The sequence below is a fragment of the Xenopus laevis genome, chromosome 1S, assembly GCF_017654675.1.
Source record: "Xenopus laevis strain J_2021 chromosome 1S, Xenopus_laevis_v10.1, whole genome shotgun sequence".
NCBI lineage: Eukaryota > Metazoa > Chordata > Amphibia > Anura > Pipidae > Xenopus > Xenopus laevis.
Genome location: NC_054372.1, coordinates 165,039,830 through 165,059,400, shown reverse-complemented (window position 1 = coordinate 165,059,400; position 19,571 = coordinate 165,039,830). Strand labels below are relative to the sequence as shown.

At 38.5% G+C, this 19,571-nt stretch overlaps 1 protein-coding gene across 16 annotated transcripts in view; it reads left to right on the top strand.

The window, feature by feature from the left end:
* Nucleotides 1-19,571, top strand: part of LOC108707228 (calpastatin) — a 109,677-nt gene that overhangs the window by 34,530 nt on the left and 55,576 nt on the right. For 11 of the 16 annotated variants that reach the window (XM_041580459.1, XM_018244347.2, XM_018244349.2 and 8 more), the window contains one exon: nucleotides 6,177-6,236. The exons of 3 other annotated variants lie outside the window; for them this stretch is intronic. In XM_041580459.1, the coding sequence (XP_041436393.1) occupies nucleotides 6,177-6,236 (60 nt within the window). Of the gene's footprint in view, nucleotides 1-6,176; nucleotides 6,237-10,669; nucleotides 10,815-19,571 lie in introns of those variants that run through there. 2 more of the 16 variants (XM_041580460.1, XM_041580461.1) reach the window with 2 other exon arrangements.

Below are 19,571 nucleotides of genomic sequence, written 5' to 3'. Positions count from 1 at the left end.
GTCCTGCTCTCCCATCATCCCTTCTGTTCTAGTGTTCCATCCATCAGTCTTTCTGCTCTCACTGTATCCCATCATCTCCCTGTTATAGTGATCTGCCCACAATTCCTTCTGCTCTTGATGTATTCCATCATCCCTTTTGGTCTAGTGATCTGCCCACATTCCTTCTGCTCTTGATGTGTCCCATCATCCCTTCTGTTCTATTGTTTTGTCCAGCAGTCCTTCTGCTCTCACCGTGTCTCATCTGTCCACCATTCCTTTTCCTCTTGATGTGTTCCATCATCCCTTCTGGTCTAGTGATTTGTTCACCATTCCTTCTGCTCTTGATGTGTTCCATCATCCTTTCTGTTCTAGTGATCTGTCCACTATTCCTTCTGCTCTCGCTGTGTCCCATCATCCCTTCTGTTCTAGTGATCTGTCTAGTCCCTCTGCTCTATGTATTCCTGATGGTCCCTACTGCTGGCCATTCTCACCCTATTTACTGTTTGGCCATTTTGCTTTTTGCTGTCAATTTTTACCCCCATCCCCTGCTTCCCCTGGCATGTCAGGCAAATGACGCAAGTATGAGATTTCAGTTATGTTTTGAAATATCAGATGAGCCATTAAAGCGTCTATTTCACCTTTAAACTTTTTTGAAAAATTTATTTTAATAAGATAGCATGAGTAAAGAAGGAGAAAAGAAGAATAGAGGAAAGAGGTAGAGCGGTGGGCATTCCCATCATTCAAATAAACTTTACTTTTTAGCACATAACACTGATAAGCATCTGTTAGGTTATGTTAGAGAGCTGCAGTACCGTTCTGTGGATCAGCAAGCCATCTGTCCCATATTTTCTCGAATTTGTCTAGGCAACCTTGTGCCAGATATGTACATTTTTGGCTTGGAAGGATATCAGTGATTTTCATCCAAAATGCAAGGGTAGGAGGCTCCAAGGCTTTCCATGTAAGAAAAAATGTTTTTTTGCATAGTGTAAAAGCTGATGTAGACATAGTCTACAGTGATGCCCATAAATCGTTAGACAGAGACTTTTTTCTAATTTTGGTTCTGTACATTACCACAATGAATTTTAAATGAAACAACTCAGATGCAGTTGTACTGCAGACTTCAGCTTTAATTCAGTGGGTTGAACAAAAAGATAAAAATGGGAGGAACTAAAGCCTTTTTTTAACACATTTCAGGGACTTAAAGTGATACTGACACTAAAAAATTATTTTTTAGCATATGAATGTACATTAAATGTTACCTATAGGTCATGTTGATCATTTTTTGCTGAGAGGTTTGTTTTTGTATATAATTGTTAGTTGAAGTTCCTAAGCCTGACTCTCTGACACTCTGACACTCTGACTTTGCCAACCTGACTGTCCCATCTCAGCCCGTTAGTTACAGTTTCTAATGCTAACGGACTCCTGCTGCACAAATATGGCAGCCCCCTCATACAGGAACATGGGGGATCAGACAGGTAATGTAAAAGCATCATGCAAATACTTTATGGCAAAGTTAGAAGTAGCTTGCAAAGCCAATTTTATAATAGATGTAAAAAAAAGTTTAATGTCAGGTGTCAGTATCTCTTTAAAAGTACCATTGACCATTTAACAATGCGTAAAAGTGTTCTATTTTTTGTAAGGGCATTGTGTCATTTATTATATGCAATAAGTAGGTCTTGGGAGACCTGATTCCAGGGAGGGATATGTATTCATTAATGTAGCGAGTGACTGCCGTGCAGTATGTTGCTACCTTGGGGCATTCCAAAATCAGGTGGAGGAATCCTGCCTCTCCCATACCGCATTCCACACATTTGTCTCCTTCGAGTCTACCAATGACCCTAACCCTCAAGAGCAAAATATACATTTAATGGATCAACTTAATTTGGATAATTCTGTCCTTGAGTGATATTAGAAATGTGAATATGTTATCTGTTACATAGTTACATAGTTAAGTGGGGTTGTAAAAAGACCAAAGTCCATCAAGTTCAACCCCTCCAAATTAAACCCAGCACACATACCTACACACACTCACACCAACCCCTTCATACACTCACATAAATTGTATATGCTAATATCTATTTTAAGTGGGTTATTTGCTAATTCCAAAAATGTGTCACAATTTTCTTAAAATCTGTTCACATTTTTACTGTATTTAACAATAAATTTACTTGAAAAAATCTGGTGCGGGAAAAGACTCGCTAAAAACGGAACACTGTTTGAAACCCAGCGCAGATCAGGATATCTTCAAATTGTAAACAGGACATCTGCCAGTGACTTCTACATGACCTTGGCAGGTTTGAGATACTTTTAACAGCCTTCGGGCTTTAATAAATCTCGAAAAATTCAAGTTTTTTTTTACGAAAAAATGGTACTACCAGAAAAAATCAGCCCTTAATAAATAACCACCTAAGTGTAGATTTTAGTTGCACTAGAGTCTTGGATATTATGCTTGTCCAAGAAATCATCGAAGTCCCTTTAAAGGGGTTGTTCACCTTCAAACACTTTTTCCAGTTCAGTTGTTTCAGATAGTTCACCATAGATAAAGACTTTTTCCAATCACTTTGTATTTGTGACCATTTTATAATAGCTCGTAGATCATAGTATTATGATTTGCAATGACTTCAAGTTTCTTATCCATGTAATACCCCTTCAAAAAAACTTTCCTACCACTGACGTCAGGCTAAATGATCTATAGTTTTGTGGTTTCCTCCAATTGGCCTTCATCTAAGGAGGAAATTATAGACAACCATCTCTGTTTTGCTTTCTCAAACAAAGCAGGGTGGGAGGATTAGATTATGCTATATTAAGCTCACCATACACAATAAGATTTTTCTCCCCTTCACAACCAATTTTAGTGAGACCTGACAAATCCGTCAATTTATCGTGAGGCTAGTGGGCACTGAACAATCATGCATGTAACGATTTTTTGTCTGTCATCGGTTAGAAAATCGACCAATATCAACTTAACTATGCATGGATATTATTTCTGTCCCAAGAAATCATCCAAGCCTTCTTAAAGGCATTAACAGAATCAGCCATCACAACATCACTGGCAGTGCATTCCAGAACCTCACTGTCCTGACTGTGAAGAACCATCTACATTGCTTCAAATGAAAGTTCTTTTCTTCTAGTCTGAAGGGGTGGCCTCTTGTACGGTGATCCTTTTTATGGGTAAAAAGGTCCCCTGTTATTTGTCTATAATGTCCTCATGTCCCCTCGCAAGCGCCTTTTTTCCAGAGAAAAGAACCCCAACTTTGACAGTCTACCCTCATAATTTAAGTCTTCCGTCCCTCTAACCAGTTTAGTTGCCCATCTCTGTACTCTCTCCAGCTCATTTATATCCTTCTTAAGAACTGAAGCTCAAAACTGAACCCCCATGCCAACAGTGTGGGTGTGAGTTAGTAGTATTGAAATTGAGCGTAGAATGCATACCTTAGCTGAAAGTAGCAAAACGGTTGAACATCTGGGCAGTTATGTTTTGACTTTAGTTGCTCTAGGGATGCAAGGTAGCCCTTAACCAGTATATTGGCAAGATGCCTAATACCTAACTGTGGCCAGTAATGGAAATCCAAAGAAACTAATGTACTTAGCTCTGTTATAAGAAATAACACATGTGATGAAGATGTAGAGGAATTTCTAGCTATATTATTGTGTTTGTGTACTTTTCCCACTCTCTCTTCTCAGTGTATTGATAAACTCCATGCAGCATGCTTGTATAGTTAGAGCAATCAGCTAGTGGATTCTAGTGCTCATTGACTGTCCATACCTGTGTGTCAGGCTTTATGTGGGTCCATTGCTGCTGCCACTTTTTCTTTGTTTAGATCAAATAAGGGATGCACTGAATCCCTGATTTGGTTCAGGATTGGATGAATCTGAACCATTTTTAGCAGGATTACAATTTCCATTTGGTGTGAGGGATTGAATACAGTTCAGTATTTTGCCAAATCCATACACAAGGATTCAGGGATTTGGCTGAACACAGAAAAAAGGGGTTTGGCACACTATTAAATATGTGCACTATATAACTATATAGAAATCAATGTTGTCTGTCCAACATTACCTAGTAAATTGCTTGTTTTTGCTTACCAGTCATGTAACTACTATTAAACTTGGTAGATGGTTTCTAAATCACTTCTGAGCTCATATAAAAAATGTGCTATACTATTCAGCAAGTTGACATAGCTTGGTCATTGGCAAATTTGTATTTTGCATACAATGCCACATAAATGTTGGCTGTACAAATGAAGGTTATTCCGTCTTGTGAACACAATTTGTACATGGATAGAAAATGGGCTGAAAGAACTGCGTGTGTGCAGAGTCAAAGGGCTCTCTCTGTATTGAGCCACATTTATTTAATCTGTATGTTAGTGACTAGGGAGTGGTTAATAATAACAACATCTGTTGCACACAACTTAATGCTATGTAGAACAATTGAATTTGCAAAAGAAGAATTATTTTTAAAGGCAGGGCCAGATTTACAAAGTGGGGCCCCTAGGCCCACTGCCGTCATCCCTGTCCCCTCCAGTAGGACAGGAGTAATGGGGATTGTCGCACAGTAAATTTAAAAAATTATTATATTACCAGCGCATCCCCAGTGTTTTTGAACCAATGTGGGTGTGGTTGGGCAGCATGGCGCCCCCCTAAAATCCTGCCGCCCTAGGCCCGGGCCTAGGTGACCTTTCCACAAATCTGGGCCTGCTTAAAGGTTTTTTTGGAATAATTGGTGAATGTTGGGGGATTTAAGTTGCATAAAACTTACACAGATAAATGAAATGTGAAAAATTATTCTAAAATAGAATAATGCTAGAAATGCTGTATTTTGTATACTAAACATAAACATGAACAGACTGCACCAGAAGCCTAATAAAACAAATTATTTATGCTTTCAAAGTTGGCCAGAGGGGGTCATCATCTTGTAACTTTGTTAAACATCTTTGCAAGACCATGCACATGCTCAGTGTGGTCTGGGCGTCTGATGGGAGGCTTAATTTTTCACCTTTTTAAGCAGCTCTGGATGGGGGGTCGCCAACCCTGTATACTGTTCTAAATTTATACATTTAGTTGATACATTTCTTATCTTTGTCCCTGCTGAGTAGAATACCTGAGTTTCATTAAAGGCAGCTGTTAGAGTTGATACAATAATTGCTAATACTCCTTAGATGCTACTGAGAAATGTATCAACTAAATATTGCAAAATTGTAACAGTTTAAGCTGGCCATAGACGCAAAGATCCGATTGTACGAATCCTCGGTTTGTGCGATTATCGGACCGTGTGTGGAGAGTCCAGACATTTTTCGTCCCACGGAGATTGGTCTTTGGCTGATCGGCCAGGTTAAAAGATTTCTGTCAGCTGCCGATAATATCTCGATGGGACGACTTTCAGTGGGAGGCTGTCACCAGCTTTTGTCGGACATAAACTTTCGTACGATTACTGTCAGGGGCAGAACATTGGCTGATCTGTTCTTTTACTACTTTATTTAAACTAAAGGTTAGTGGCAGGTCGGAGATGGGGACGTCCGTTCGTTCGTCCGATATTGCAGGTAACAGGGACATTAAATCTTAAACTTAGATATAGGAAAAACGGTAAAATATAAAAAATGGAAAGTAATTGAAAAAAGCCTTTATTTCTGGGGAACAATCTGAAAACAATTGAACTGAAAAAAGTGTTTGGAGGGTGAACAATCAGAATATGCAGTTTACATTGTAAATCTCTTCACGGTCGCCAGCTGCTCTACAGTTAAACAAACAAAGCTGCTTGAGTTTTTGGAAGTAAGATGGGGGGCTCGCCCCTGCCATTTGAAACTATGATTGGTTTCCCTGAAGAGCAGTTAGGGACCGTCTGAAGTTTCCTATCCTCAGCAGTCAGAGCAAGTAAAGCGAAGGGGATATTTCACTGCATGCAGTCAGGTTTATTAAAAAAAACGGTACACATTTTTCAATTGAAGTATATTGGAGATAGATTAATTTTTCATCAAAGAAATTAAAAATCTGATTTTATTTTCTTGCCTTTACAACCACTTTAACTACGGTACTTCATTTAGTAACTGCAATCTCAGAAGGGCTAAGTGATGCTAAAGCCCCTTGCTTTGGTTTCTATCCTCCATACAATGTGCATCATATCCCATTTAACTATTCCTGTTCATTGTATTGCATAAACTCTATGATCATACAATCATTTTATACTTATTTTCTTACAGAAAAAACCTGCTGCCGGTGTCAGTGGTAATGCAGGGGCCCAAGCAAGTGGAAGCAGCAAGGTAAACACATTTCATTGCAGAAACTAAGGCCAAAGACAAGGATTTGGAGTGGTTGCTATAAAATGTCTATAAAATTCTGCTTAAAAATATTTATTTAAGGTTTTTCTCTTTTTAATAGTGATAAAAAGCCGGCACGCATTTTGTGCCGCACAGGGGCACTTAATCATAAACTAATGGGTCACTTGTGACACAAAGTATTTAAAACAATTTGGGACAATCATAGAGGTTATAATTATAATAAAGCTTCCAAGCACATCAAGTATAACATTGTACTGCTTCCATCCATATCTTACTATATACTATACATATGATTCCATTTCCAAATGCAGTATAGTTATGAAAAAAGCTGTTCACCAAAACATATATTTCTATACTTTCACATACTCATATAATTCAGGTATAACAAGATATGTTACAATAGGTTGATCCCATTAGGTTGTTTAGTATTCAATAGAAAACATTTTGGCTTCTTTTCTTAAAAGCTCAGCAATCATATCGTCCCCATATACAGTATAGACTGCTAATGAAACTCAGTAGTAACTCACTTTCTCTCGACATCGGGATGTTTATCAAGGATAAAGGTCTCAATGTGGAGGGAAATGTTGTGAAATAAAAAGATGTTGTTTTTAATCCAATGCAGAGTCATACATGGGAGATCAGCTGCTTTTCTCAGCATGCGTAGGAAACACACACAGGGGCAAATTTGCTAAAGGGCGTAGTGGCCGTCACTAGCAAAATTTCGCCAGAAAAACTATACGCAGGGACATCGCCAATTTACTAACAGGCGTAGAGGACAATTTGCTGGAGAAAGAGCTCATCACTTACGAAGATTTGTGCCCTTTCGCCAGTCAAATTGTTGCTCAGGTGAACGATCATTACTCCACAAATTCACCAAAGTTCAAATTTTCCATTACGTTAGCCCTTTCGCCAGAGTCTCCTTCGCCAGCTTAGACCTGGTGAACTGATAAAATGAAGCTACATCCTCCTCAATCTTATGTCAGTGACATCATATCCTGTATGTATCCTGAAGAGTTATAAAAATGAAAAAAAAAAAAAAAACGCTGCCGTATTTTCATATTTTAAAGCGGGATTGTCTTTAAAAGTAACTGTTAAACATTTTTTGTTTTCACATTTTTTTAACCATTTAAGGGGCATGTCACATTTGTTTTAGGATGGGCTCATGTCTAGAGCATTAGAGGATTTATTTTGTCTTTATTTTGCTTCTTTGGACATTTTTAATAAGTGGCCACTTCAAGCATTTGCACAAACATCACTAACAAAGATGTCTATACGACCTATATGTACCTTGCCCTATTTAAATTAACCTAAGAGTTAGGGGCCGATTCACTAACTTCGAGTGAAGGATTCGAAGGTAAAAAACTTTGAATTTCGAAGTTTTTTTTGGGCTACTTCGACCATCGAACGGGCTACTTCGACCTTCGACTACGTTTTCGAATCGAAGGATTCAAACTAAAAATCGTTCGACTATTCGACCATTCGAAAGTCAAAGTACTGTCTCTTTAAAAAAACTCCGACCCCCTAGTTCGCCATCTAAAAGCTACCGAAGTCAATGTTAGCCTATGGGGAAGGTCCCCATAGGCTTGGCTAACTTTTTTGGTCGAAGGATATTCCTTCGATCGTTGGATTAAAATCCTTCGAATCGTTCGATTCAAAGGATTTTATCCTTCGATCTAAGGAATTATACTTCGATCGTTCGATCGAACTATCTGCGACTAATTCCTAGTCGAATATCGAGGGTTAATTAACCCTCGATATTCGACCCTTAGTGAATTGGCCCCTTAGTGTATTAATGAAGTTTCGCTAGGCAGAAATGAATGTTAGCGAAATGAAATGCTCGCCCTGATGAATTTATGCTAGGGAAACTTCGCCAGCGTTTGGCTGTCAAGACGCATTGTTGCATTTTGATGAATTAGCGTAGTGGTAGCGAATTTGCACCTGTTGGGCAAAGTGTGGCGAAGCCTTCCGAGGCGAAAATTCACCCTTAAGTGAATTTGCCTCACAGTGTTGCCACATATTAAGCTACACAGAGCAAAGGTTGACCCCACAATGTGTTAAAAAAACACAGGCTGAGAAAAACAGATGATTTTTCCATGCAGTATGTGACTGTGCCCTAATGCTCACAATCACACTACAAAACATTTAAGAGCATTAGTAGTGGGTGCTGCTGACTGTTGGTACTTCCCATTCAAACAAATTCTGGGCTGATAAGTGGTGTTTTGATTGTAACCACAAAAGCGGTAAATAGTACACAAACAATACATTGTGTGGCAAAGCTGTTAAAAGACATGCCTATTTCCAGTTACAGAGTTGTTTCCCTTTAAGTAATTCACCTTGTCATGTGTTAAATTCTGTGAAATGCAACATAAATGTTTGCTCAGGGTTTATAAATGAGTCCTATACCTTACAAGAGAATATGAAAAATATTATAAAAACCCTGCTTCTTAATCCAAAATGTCTACGCTATGTTCATGGGCATGGGATCTATTATCTGGACACCCAATATTTAGAAAGATATGAAATAACAATTCTTATTTTTTAGACTGATTTACATTTTTCTGTAATAATAAAACACGAATGAGGATGTTGTAAATCCATGTTGGTGGCAAAATAATCCAACTGGTTCTTCAGAAACAGCCCTAATCTGGAAGACCCCAGATTCCAAGCATTCCAGATAATAGATATCATACCTGTACATACTTGTGGTTAAAGGGCAAGTCAACCCTAAAATAAAAATTTGCCTAATAAAAGAAAACATTATTCTGAGCAACGTTGCAATATACATTCATTGCAAATGTTCTATGGTTTTTAAAGGGGTGGTTTACCTTCAAGTTAACTTTTAGTGTGTTATAGAATGCCCAGTTCAAAACAACTTTTTTAATTATTTATTTTTTATAATTTTTTTTTGTATTTGTCTTCTTCTTCTGACTCTTTCCAGCTTTCAATCACCCATCAATAACAAATGCTCTTTAAGGCTACATATTTATTATTGCTACTTTCTATTACTCATCTTTCTATTCAGACGCTTTTCCCTATTCATATTCCAGACTTTAATTTAAATCAATGCAGGGTAATTCGCACCCTAGAAACCAGACTGCTGAAGCTGCCAAATATAAAGCCAAATAACTCAAAATCCACAAAAAATAAAAAATGAAAACCAACTGCAAATTGTCTCAGAATATCACTCTCTATATCATATTAAAAGATGAACAACCCCTTTAAGTTATTTGTATATGTATTGCTATTGAAAGCAGTGTTTTTCTGTCCCTTTCCATTCTCTGCCCTTATGTCTAAAACTGGCCATAGACGCAAAGATCTGATCGTACGAATCGAGGATTTGTACGATTTTCAGACCGTGTGTCCCGACATTTTTCGTCCTGCGGAGATCGGACGTTTGGTCGATCAGACAGTTTAAAAGATTTCTGTTGGCTGCGGGTAATATCTCTGCATGTATTGCTGATCATACGATTTTAAGAGGGAGACTGTCACTAGCTTTGGTCGGACATAACTTTCATACGATTACTGTCAGACTGATCTGTTCTTTTCTACTTTATTTGATCGGAATGGTTAGTGGCAGGTCGGGAGATGGGAAAGTCCGATCGCACGATGATCCGTACGATCGAATCTTTGCGTCTATGGCCAGCTTTAGACTGTTGATACAATGTAAGACAAAGCAGCTGATTAACAGAACTGTCTGTGCTGGGGAACCAACTGTTGCAACATTGTTTGTAAAGTAACAACTGGGAGTTACGCCAATGCTGCTTTCAATATTAATTTTTTTTACAAATAACTATACTGAAAATTTGAAATGAATGTATATTGGAAAGTTGCTTACAATTGCATTTTCTTTTATTAGGCAAATTTTTATTTTGAGGTTGACTTGCCCTTTAAGCAGTGTTTGCCATTTGACATCCAGTCCCCAAGCAGTGACTTATACAGTGCCAATGCTAAGTTCATACAGATATTTATGTGATTATTAAGCAATACTGTATGAATTTCCATGCTGACGTAAGTGAAACGACATACGTACATATGTCATACGTTTCAGCAGGTTGGATGAGATGTTCTTGCCCCTTTGCAATGTGCATATGAGTGATACCGCCTCAATTATGTAATCTGCTCTGCCTGTTGTACTGTCCCTGCTAATTTTGAGCTGGTTTGTTTTTGTCTCACTGATAATTGCATCCGTCCCTTTAAATAAATATCACGTGCATTTGCAATATTATACAGATGACAGTATATGACTAAAGCAAAGCTCTGCCGACCAATTACTCATAGAGAACATTTGAGTACACTTCTTAAATGCCTTGGAGGAGTTAAGGAAGCAAAGAGAAAGAGGTGGGGTCACTGGGTGTTTTGGGTGGGGAGTAGCAGTGTTACAGTCAGGAATGGCTTTGCCCTGTCATGTGTGCCTGAGATTTGGGAAGAGAGCTGTTACGTAGCACAGAGGCGTGAGCACAGACACACAGTCAAAAAGACATTTATATGTTGCGGTCAGCTGTTAGAGAATCAGAATTGGGAAAAGCTGTCAATCCACAGACACCAATTAAAAACGATAAGGTAAGGACTTCTGACCAAATGTTCTCCTCTGCTTCATTTTGTAGCAGAACTGGGCACATACAGATACTGCAGAGTTTATATGTAGCAAGCGAACTGAGTTTGGTTTTCTCTTACTGTGCAGATACACGCAGGGATGCCTACAGCAAAAACTGACTCAAAAGTATTTGCTCTGCCTCTGACAGTACAGTCAGATAGACTCTAGAGAATGTGGCGTCTGATTGATAAGGAATTCCCATGGACTCTGCTGTGTTTGTTGTCCTGTTCACAGGGTGTGGTGTGATAAATTTGGCTCTAGTCTGGATATCTGTTCATTTAACAATGCTGAATAGAGCGACACACATTGCAAAAAATAAATATAAATACATAAATATAAATTACATAGAGACACACGTGATGTTTGGAGGAGTAAAAGACTTTGGAGGTTCATAGAAGGGCTTTGTAAGTTACTTTAGACTGTAAACTCTGCTGGAGCAGGGGCTTATTTAAATAATGTATATTCTCTGTAAAGCTCTTTGCAAGGGCAGAGTCAGAATCAAAGATTCGGGGGGATTTAGTAGCCCTGGCGACTAATCTCCCAAAAAAGCCTTCCCGCCAGCAAGAATCTAAGTCACAGACGGGATCGTTTTCCAAAGTCGCCCGAAGTTTCCTCATGAGGCAAGTTCTGGCGACTTTGAAAAATGAAGCATTCCAAGTACCATCCCTTTGGTGATTTAGATTCTAGCGGGAGGGAAGGCAATTCGGGGAGATTAGTCGCCCGAAGAAGAGACAATTAGTCTCCCCGAATCTTCGAGTCTGTCTCTGCCCTAAATGTGCCAGTGCTATATAAATAAAGGCTATTAATAATGTTACTCTTGAATTGTCAGAGAGGTATGATAAGGTTTTTAACGGGAGGATCAGGTTCTCTCTTAACAGGCCACGCATATGTAGGCAAAATTACACAAAAGCATAGTGTGGTATTTGGTACATTATCATGCCTGAATGATCCCAGCATATACACTGTATCTATGTTCTATGAATATCTGTTGGTTTATCGAGAATTTTGAAAATTTTAACTGTTGATGCATATTGTTTGCCAGTACATGATGCATCAACAGATGAGAGGGTTCAGAGGAGCCATAGCCAGGGAAGGGGGTGGAAGCGACATCTTATGGACGAGAATTACATCACATCTGCTTATGTGCAGTTCACCATTTTTTTTACTGCACATGCTCTGATGGGGTGCACTAGTGCCTAGAGTAGCACTGGTACAAAATACTCCACAGGCAAAAGTAAGATAAGGTGGCCACATTGTGTATGACCCCTCATATAATGTCTGTCCAAGCCCCTGGGCAAATATGTCAGATGCCATACAGGACCAGAAAGTTTATGGTACTTCTAGGTGTGAGCAGGAAGTTTTTAGCAGGAGAATTTAAGGCGGATTACATGCGAATTTTGAACCTTACATTTACATTCTAAATGAACCCTATCACATTTAGTGGAGTGTGTATCAGCTATCTTTGCCCAAACATTGCAACATGTGTAGTGCAACTGGAAGTGACAGCAGTTTGCAATGACAGTGCCCCCTATATGACTCCTCTATGTCTGAATACTGCTAACTCTCTTGTGCCAAAAAAAGGGCTTGGAGGAAATGTTTTAGTCTCTTGTACTTACAAAAAATATTGGTTGCAACATGAATCCTTTAAATATGTACAGTATTTTGGGTGTGATTGTGATCCATCTTGAGTTAGCCTGAATCTGATGACAGTCACAATAAAAAAAATAAAGTGAAACTAAGAACATTGGTAAGCTACAAGGGCAGCAGGGCTATTCTGAACATTGGTGCCCAGCACAGAGTTTTCCTCAAGGCTAGGTACCTACAAACAGATGTTCAAACTCTATTACTTCCGCACTTGTTACACTGACTCATTTCATTAAAGGGGATAAATACCCAAAAAAAATCAGCAATTCAAATTGTCTGTAGAAATAAGTCAAATCAACTGGACTTCAGGATGACTGGTGAAACGTCTTCAAGAAAAACACAAGTCCAGTTGATTTTTATTTATTTCTACAGACATACCATGACCTGGATGAATGAAAATATTCATTTTCTGTTTTTAATGGTTTCCTGAGATATTAGCAGTTTTAGGCTGTGTTAGCAGAACTAACAAGCAGAATTGATCAGTTGTACATATATTGCCCAGTGGCAGAAGAAAGAAAACTGCTCTGCTTCGCATAGACTTGGGTATCAGTCGTCTCTTTGAACAACCAAATTTTCGATCAGGCACCTGAACATTGGAAAAAGCATACTGCGGAATTGTCAGATAGAGGTAGAATTCTATTGTTTCTATCTGTATATCTGACAATTCAGCTCCTAAAAGTGGTCACAGGAAAGATCACAATTGTAATTTGTGTGGCCACCTTTAATCTTAGTAACAATCATGGAGACTGCTGGTAGGTCTTTTTGCCAAGTATGCAGACAACTATTACTGGTGCTGCAATCATAACATTAACTCACTGCAATCTATATTAGAAAGGTGTAATTTACAACAGTTAGCAAAATTTGCGGTCCCACAAATTTCCCCCGAAATCAGTCGTACGAAAAAGTCAAGTTATCTGTGTTAAAAAGTTGCATTTCTCTATAGTATCACCTAGGGGCACATTTACTTTGCTCGAGTGAAGGAATAGAATAAAAAAAACTTTGAATTTTGAATTCAAAGTTTGAAATTTTGAATGTTTTTTTTGGCTACTTCGACCATCAACTACGTCTTCGACTTCTAACTAAAAATCGTTCGAATATTCGACCATTCGATAGTCAAAGTACTGTCTCTTTAAAAAAAACTTCGACCCCCTACTTCACCACCTAAAACCTACCGAGGTGCATTGTTAGCCTATGGGGAAGTTCCCCATAGGCTTTGTTACAATTTTTTGGTCGAAGAAAAATCGTTTGATCGATGGATCGATGGATATTCGAAGTTAATTAACCCTCGATATTCGACCATATGTTAATCTGCCCCTCAGTGTTACGCAGGCCTTCCTGCCTCCTGTTCCAAATATAGTGCATTTGCACCCATTGATGCAGGGGAACCCCAGAACTACCGCCACTACTGAACCAGATGATATCTCCAGAGTCCCCACTCCGGCCTGCATTAATTGCCACTGCACAGTTACGACTTAAAGAATATCATTTGAACACGGAATGCCAGACTTTTTGAGTAAATTTTCAGTGCAAATCTACCAAATCACCCATAACTGCCACATCTCCCCCGGTAACCGCAATGACACTAGAATCATGACGAAAATGCTGCATTGTGGGTAAAAAAAGCCATAGTGATATAATCAAAATAGCATTTTGTTCAATGCACTCGCTGTTGTAAATTACCCCTGTGGTCATGGAAGGTATAAAAGTGGAACTGTGCACATTTAAGCAAAAGAAGTTTAAAACATTTTAAAAAGGTTCAGTTAGTAATGTGTTTTGCTGCTTCGTGTGCCAAGAAAAAAAGGAGCATCTGCAGTTGAATTATCTTGAAAAGTGGTAGAATGCTTTCCTGACATTGCCAAGCAATTTCTTTCTTTGTGACTGCTCAACAGTAGTTTCATATGGTCTGTGTCATTCACTGACAGCTGCTAGAAGTCTGATTTATGACAGTGCGGAGTTTATGTGACACATTAGAGGGCGGTTAGACTTGGGAGAATGTAAAGCATGTTCTGTATCCCCCTGAGACTCTAGCAATGGCTCCACAGGTTGCATGCACCGTTTATCCTGCACAGAATAAAGCATTTCTGTCTTGTGGCAGACAAGTTTCAGTGCTTAACCTTTCAATCAAACCAAAACTTGTGCTACTGTCAGGCATGGGTGTGTCTCGTCTGAATCTCCTCCCACCCAGTGCCGAAGCAATGACTCAGGCACCTATTGTACCCAGTTGCTAGGCAACCTTGTAATATTTGGTACTGCCATAAAGTATGCAGGTCTACCCTTGCAATATTAACTCTCTATCATATTCTTCAGTTTTATTTAGAACCTCTAAAATTGGGATCTTCAGCTTGTGTCCTTCATCCAAACGACATTCCCATTTTTTGCTGTGGTAAGCACATGATCTGGGTGCAGTGCACTTGCTTTTATTTCATCCACCACACGGCAATCTTTACGTGATTTCACTCTCTCCTGGGGGGTCTGTTCCCACAGGAGGAGACTGTAATGCTGAATGCAGAACAAATTTGGGGTCTGTACACACAGGAGTGGGCACCAATGCATCACAGAAAAAATACTGGTATTCATCATTGTTTTTCTGCGTTCATATTTAGGGGGTTATTTATCAAAATCCGAAAAGTTCTTACTATTTTCTGAAAACAACTCTGCAACCTAATCTGCACAAACTCCCCCTCCCCTATTTATCAATACATTTTTCCAAAAATGTATTGTGTGGGAAAAACTCGATAAAATTATGAAATCCTACACATATTTTGAATTTGTCTCTGAAAACTGTGACTTTTTCAGATTAGATGCCCGAAACATCCAACTTTTTTCCCCTTTAAAAGTCTAACCATAAAAAAATCGGACTTTAATAAATAACCCCTATTGCCGGTTTCTGTGGTTAGAGTAGCATGATATCAGTGAACTGTTGCGCTGATGTGCAGTGGATCACACAAAAAGCACTGTACAGTAAGGGGCAGATTTATTAAGGGTCGAAGTGAAAATTCGAATTTTCCAATTTTTTTTTTTTGGGTCAAAACTCTCAAATTTGAATTGTGAATTATCCAAATGATTAAAATTTTTATTTTAATTGACATTTATTTTTTATTATTTATCATGCTCTGCCCCTTTAAGAACTCGAATTTGACTATTTGCCACCTTACACCCGCCGAATTACTGTATAATTAAATAGGAGAGGTTCAGGGATTTTTTTTTTTTCGAAGAAAAAAACTCGAATCAAGTTTTTTTAAATTCGAATTGAGTTTTTTAAATTTGAATCAAGTTTTTCTAATTCAAATTGAATTCGATTCGCGTTTTTGGATAGTTTCAATTCGTCTGAGTTGAAAAAAATTAGATTTTATTAATAAATTTACATTTTATTGTCAAATTTGAATTTATGGGAGTTTTAAGGGAGTTTTAAAAAACTCACATGAATTCAAAATTCGACCCTTGATAAATGTGCCTCCCCATGTGTGTTTAAACACAACTCGATACTGTACATTCCTCTACTGCAGTAGCAATTTCATAAGGGAAAGTAACATGATTTTTGCCACATTAAAAATGTTTCGTAGGTGTAGTAATAGAACTACTAGGGTCTCCATCTGCATGGTATTTTACTAGCCTTTGCTGGTTAAAATGAGAATTAATGCCAATGTTATTTATATAGATAACATATATGGGAAGGCTGATATTTTTTGCAGATAAGCTCGCAACCCTGGAGCCAGCAAATTGTGTGAATAGTTTTAGGCTTTCCAGTGGAAGTGATTATGTCTTATTGGATGGAAGTACATCATGCTGCACTCTATACTGAATGTTGGGCCATGCTGAATTCAAAAAAGCCCAAAAGTTACAGGATTTCTTCAAAACTTATCAATATGTTAAATGTACCAAGGAATTAATTAAAAGGAACAAAATGATCAAAGTGATAAACAGAAAGAGCACAAAGATCACAATAGTGTCATTTTGTATAAGCACAATATGCGTTATTCCTAGTTCAATTTGTGCCACCGTAGATTATTACAAATGAAAGTTTTGCCTTTGTTTCATGGCTCACCCCGTTTCATAGGATTCCAAAAAATAAAGATGCTTTCCAATGGACCCAAGCCTGCCCAGAACACTCATGTTGTGCCAAGTGCTCACACTAAAATCAGCTGCTTGTCTAGAATGAATTCTGAGAAATGTTTATGGTGGTAGTATCATGTAATGGGAATCATATATATATATATATATATATATATATATATATATATATATATATATATATATATATATATATATATATATATATATATATATATTTCTCAAAGAATTAACAGCTTTAGTGTGGGATGGTAATAGGGATCTTGTTCTGTAAGGCAAGTCTTTTACTCATGAAAACATAGAAAGATGTCATTTAAAAAGTGCAAGTGTCTGTTTTGCTGGTTTGGAGAAAGTTTAGTACACTGAACATGTACAAATACAAATGTTGCATGACTGTTAAATATGAATGTTGCACACCCAGTTATTTGCATTTGAATTTGCAGGCTATATTCTGGTAACTATGCAGCCTTGTGGTATGCTACCCCATTAATTACTAAGCAGCCTTAGGGATGTAAATAGCAGTTACTGTGCCCCACCACAACATGCAGCATGCGATAAGGACACCTCCCATGCCCTGGGTAAAAAGCTGTCATCATTCTGTTCTGTGCGTGATTCCCAAAACGAGGCTAAAAATTTATAATTGTGCAAAAAGTGGCACTTTTTTTTTTCAAGGCAAGTTTGGAGAAGGAAGCCTATGGCTTCACAAAAGCGCACAGCAATGTAAGGCATCATGACAGTATTAGTGACTGGGCATGCTACAAAAGTATGCTACGAAACAGTTGTATACAGTGAGAAGTATGATTAAAGAAATAATGTAGCGGATCTGTGGAAGAAACGTGGTAACAAGAAGATGCAGTTTAGCTCATCATGATAGGGTCAATGTATCAGACTTTTAGGGGGTTATTTATCAAAATCAAAAAAGTTTTCACTATTAAATGGGTTGTTCACCTTCAATGTACAAATCTTATGAAACCTCTAACAATGCTCTCAATGTCTTAGAAAAACCATTTTCCATAATAAAAAATAAAAATGCCATTGTAAAAGCTAATTTTTATACCTATTAACTCAGTCCTTCTCCTGTCTCTCTGATCAGTTTTCTGAAGTGATGGGAGTGGCCTATTTTAAACCTGACACACCAAGAACTTCCTATATCATTACATGATCATGCCCAGGCTTTGCCCTTACTTGTTTCCTATTGGATGTTGATACTGCCCTGCTCCTAGTAATTTATTGGTTGCTTGTAACCAGTCAAATAATTTGAATGGTCATTGGTTGATTACTCAATTGTAATGGCAGAGGATAACAGATGCAGCATATAAACAAACCTGCCTTGCAACATACAATCACACAGCCATGCAGACAAATACTGCAGAAAAGGAAGAAGCAACCTTGTTTTATGTTTATTCAAGTTTTAATTAACATTTATTATTTATCATACTCTGCCCCTTTAAGAACTCGAATTTGATTATTCGCCATCTTTCTTGTGCCGGAAAAATTTTTGTTCCGGAAAAGAAACTGCAACTTTTTTGAATTTGACACCCGAAACCTGCGACTTTTTTGAATTTGATGCTCGAAAACCACAAAATCTTCGGATTATTGAACGAAACCCAACATATCAACATGTCATCTGCCATTGACTTCTACATGAATGCGGCAGGTCTGAGTTTGAATACTTGTTTATTCGGACACCATCAGGTTTTAATAAATCCCGAAAAAAATCTAATTTTTTTCTAGGAAAGAATGGTGTTTTTCCCCATTTAAAAGTCTGACCAGAAAAAAACAGACTTTGATAAATACTATGGAAACAGGCCATGCACTGCAATTTATGGCAACACAGAATATGGGAGAGTAGCAGACTGACAGAAGACAGAGTAGCAGACTGATAGAAGAAAAGGCGGTTCCAAAAAGACACTTAGGGGCAGATTTACTAAAGGGCGAAGTGAGTAACGCTGACGACGATTCACCAGCGTTACTGCTTTCAGGCACTTCGCCAATTTACTAATGGGCGCAGGTGTAACTTCACTAGAGAAAGAGACAGACACTAGCGGTCAGTGTCGGACTGGGCTCTTGTGGGCCCCGCCAGCCCAGATCTGCTTCTCAGTGGCGCGCGACCCCTCAACGCACGAGCGTTGCGCCGCACGCATGCACACTAACGTGACGCTGCGTGCGTCCACACTGAGGCACATACAGACATAACCGGTCCTAAAAAATGCTGGCGTCTTTTCCTTTTTTCAGAGTGATAGGTTGCAAAAGTTCATAACATTTTTTTTGTGTAACCGGGTCCCCCCCTACATTTTCTAACATATGGCACATAAACTATACACTGGGCTCAATATAGGGCAATATAACAACTCTATTTTCTTAATGAAGGTTCCCTGGGCTTGTGTAGTGTAATGTATTTGCTGCAACATATACGTCCATTCAACTTTATCATTTCCCGTCGTATGCAAATTAGCCTGAGCGAAGATCTCTAATGAAGTTGCACTATGCATAACCAAACGCTAGCGCATTCCTGCTTTGGTTGCCGAAGTAACACTAGTGAAAATTTGCCAGCACTCAGTGCCCTGGACGAAACTTTGCATTTTAGTAAATTAGCGTTGCCTGAGTGAATTTTCGCCCAGCGAAGGGTTGCTATGGCTGGGAAGTCGTCGTGGGCAAATTTTTGCCGCTTAGTAAATTTAACCCTTGGCCTAAATAGCCTGGTATGATATGAAACTTTATGTGCAGAAAAAGGCACAACGTTTGCACAGGTGCAGTGAACCTCTGCAACCAATAATATGTTTGCTTTTAAATGGGTGACAAGTAACTGCTACAGCTGACTGCAGTGGTAGCACCTCTGATTACATAGCCCCCTTCCCTTATGGGCCACATCCAGCTACCAGCTGAAAAGTACAGGGTAAGATGACAAGCTGAAAAGCTGACTAGTAAATGCTACATGGCAGTTGCTATGGGTTTTTAGACTAGTAGCAAATTTAGCATTTTCTATCACATTAACGCCTTCAAATAGC